General features: G+C 35.7%; 1 protein-coding gene across 1 annotated transcript in view; it reads right to left on the bottom strand.

Annotated features, from left to right (window-relative positions):
- Nucleotides 1-1,726: 1,726 nt before the first annotated feature.
- The window catches only part of LOC118738916 (nucleobindin-2-like), a gene marked incomplete in the record, with an annotated part of 15,181 nt that continues 14,409 nt past the window's right edge, over nucleotides 1,727-2,498 (bottom strand). Inside the window, 1 exon segment of the mRNA XM_036469966.1 lies at nucleotides 1,727-2,498. Within this exon segment, the coding sequence (XP_036325859.1) occupies nucleotides 1,849-2,498 (650 nt within the window).

Below are 2,498 nucleotides of genomic sequence, written 5' to 3'. Positions count from 1 at the left end.
AAGTTTCTATCAAATTCTAAAGGGCAGTGTGAAAAATCTGATGTAAATATTTGTGTACATGTGATCTTCCGTCTTCCTCCAACTTATGGCCTTATTTAATGGTCTCTTTTTAACCAACGCAAAATTTGCAAATGTGTTAGTAAGATAAATGAGAATGTGTTAGTTTCCATCACACAATTCCTGTAGGGTATTTTGAGATAAGGTCTTTTGATTGGTGTTATCAGTTTGCAGATATCTCCTTTAGATTCCGAGATATTGCCTACAAATTTTTCTATAATTTAGTAAAAATTTAGTTAGTGATGCAGCCATATTAAACTAATCAATATTTTAAAAATTACGTTCTCTATTTTTGGATATCTCCTTTAGTCTCCGAGATATTGAGTAAAAAGTATCGTTAATTTAGTAGAAATTTGGATCACATTTTGTCATATTGCATACAAAGTGGCTGCCAAATTGTGGACAAATGACGCTTACGAGAAAATTTTACTAAAGAAAATCCTTCATAAACTCGAAAGCTAATTAACATTAAACATTAAATAATTTAAGAATTTTGTGAGCTAGTAACATTTTCAGAGACTTTGAAGAATATCTATCTTCGCGTTTTTGAGAAATTGCATTCCAAACTTCAATCGCGATTTTCGACAACCTACCGAAATCAACATACGACAATCTTCTACCCAGGCGACGTTATGTACATATCGACTTTTTTTTTGAAAATTTTATTTGTGATACAAAAATGTCTCTAGTTGCTCTAGCTGCACTTTTGGATCCAAACGAAAATGCAAGCAAAAAATTTCGCTTGCGTTTTTTGGCGGTTAGGGCTCCATGTAGCGTATGAATGTATGTATGTACTTTTATGAGTTTATAAACTTACACACATATGTATGTGCACTACACATTTATATGATCCCAATGTATTTTGTCTTGTAAATAAAATTAGATGTTAAGTCATGGGTTTTTCATGGAATGTTATTTAACGAGGTTGTTGTCGGTGGAAAAAAACTAGTAAATTTGTAAGCTGAAATTTTTTCTTTAAGGAGCTAAGAGCAAATGATTTTTCAACTCTTATTCTAGCTCCGCTCCAGCTAAAATCCTTTGCTCCTTAGCTCCTTGGTCCTTTGCTCCGCTCCGCTCCGAAGCCCTGGTTTTTTCGCTATTAAAATTTTAAACGAAGCCCTTAAAAACAACCTATTACACGAAGTATAATTTGAATTAAAAAAATCCATCTTGGGAGCATTGTGACCTCGTATATAAAAATTAATAAATAAAATACTGGTTTTATTATTAAATTTCCTCAAATGAGTTTTAATATACTTTTAAGAGAGCAGGTATAAAAACTTTTTCTGTTTTCGAAGCTTGTTTCGTTGAATTTGCAAATCTAGTAGGTTTAATAAAATATTTACATAATGCATATACAGTAAATAAATGATTGGTGAAAGTAAAGTAACAAATTAAAGTGCTGATATACATTTTTACACAAAAAATTCACAGTTGAATAATTTAAATGTACAATACTTAAAAATTTGGTATGCTTCTACATTTTATTCGAATATTCGCATTAAAGTGGAAAATAAAATGCCAAATCGATTTGTACGTATGTATGTATGTAAGCGTCATGAATTACAGTTAAAAATGGAATTTTAAATATGCAACATTGCGGAACCCATATTTGCAGCCTTATATTGACGCACAAAGCCGTGAGCCTTAGTAATAACACGCTTTTAAATTGATTTATGCCAGTGAGAAAAACGGCATCTGTTTTGATCGTATATGATTATTTGATTAGTAAATAACTGCAGCTGTGTAACGTTAACGTATAGCGGAAGCATATTCAAAAGACTTGTCGCTTTAATATTTCGGCGGAATGTTTTGTTGTTGAGTATTTACAGAAGCTTGAGCACCACCATCTGCTGGTTGTGGTTGTTGCCGTGGTGCCATCTGCGGTTGCTCTACTTGTTGTTGTGCCTGTTGCGGCTGTTGTTGTTGAGGTTGTGCTTGCTGATTCGGTACGGCTGGCTGTTGCTGTTGCTGGGGCTGCTGCTGCTGCTTTGGCGCTTGCTGATACTGTTGTTGCTGTTGTGCTTGCTGATTCGGTACGGCCGGCTGTTGCTGGGGCTGCTGCTGCTGCTGTGGCACTTGCTGATACTGTTGTTGCTTTGGTACTTGTTGTTGTTGTGGAGCCTGTTGATATTGTTGCTGTGGCACTTGCTGATTTTGTTGTTGTGGCAATTGCTGATATTGCTGTTGCGGTGCTTGCTGATAATGTTGTTGTTGACCACCCACCGTTTGATATACCTGATTAGGATTTAAATGAACTGGCTGCCCTTGGAATTGTTGCTGTGGATACTGTTGATATTGCTGTTGTTGTTGTGCGTATTGTTGTTGCTGCTGCAGGTGCTGTTGTTGTGGTTGTTGATAATGATACTGCTGCTGACCGACTGGCAGCTGATGTTGACCATTTACCTGATAAGTGTCGTGCGCACCGTTTGGATAATAAC

The sequence above is a fragment of the Rhagoletis pomonella genome, unplaced genomic scaffold, assembly GCF_013731165.1.
Source record: "Rhagoletis pomonella isolate Grant_MI unplaced genomic scaffold, Rhpom_1.0 Rhpom_scaffold_00005, whole genome shotgun sequence".
Classification (NCBI taxonomy): Eukaryota; Metazoa; Arthropoda; class Insecta; order Diptera; family Tephritidae; genus Rhagoletis; species Rhagoletis pomonella.
This window is presented reverse-complemented; position numbering and strand designations above follow the sequence as displayed.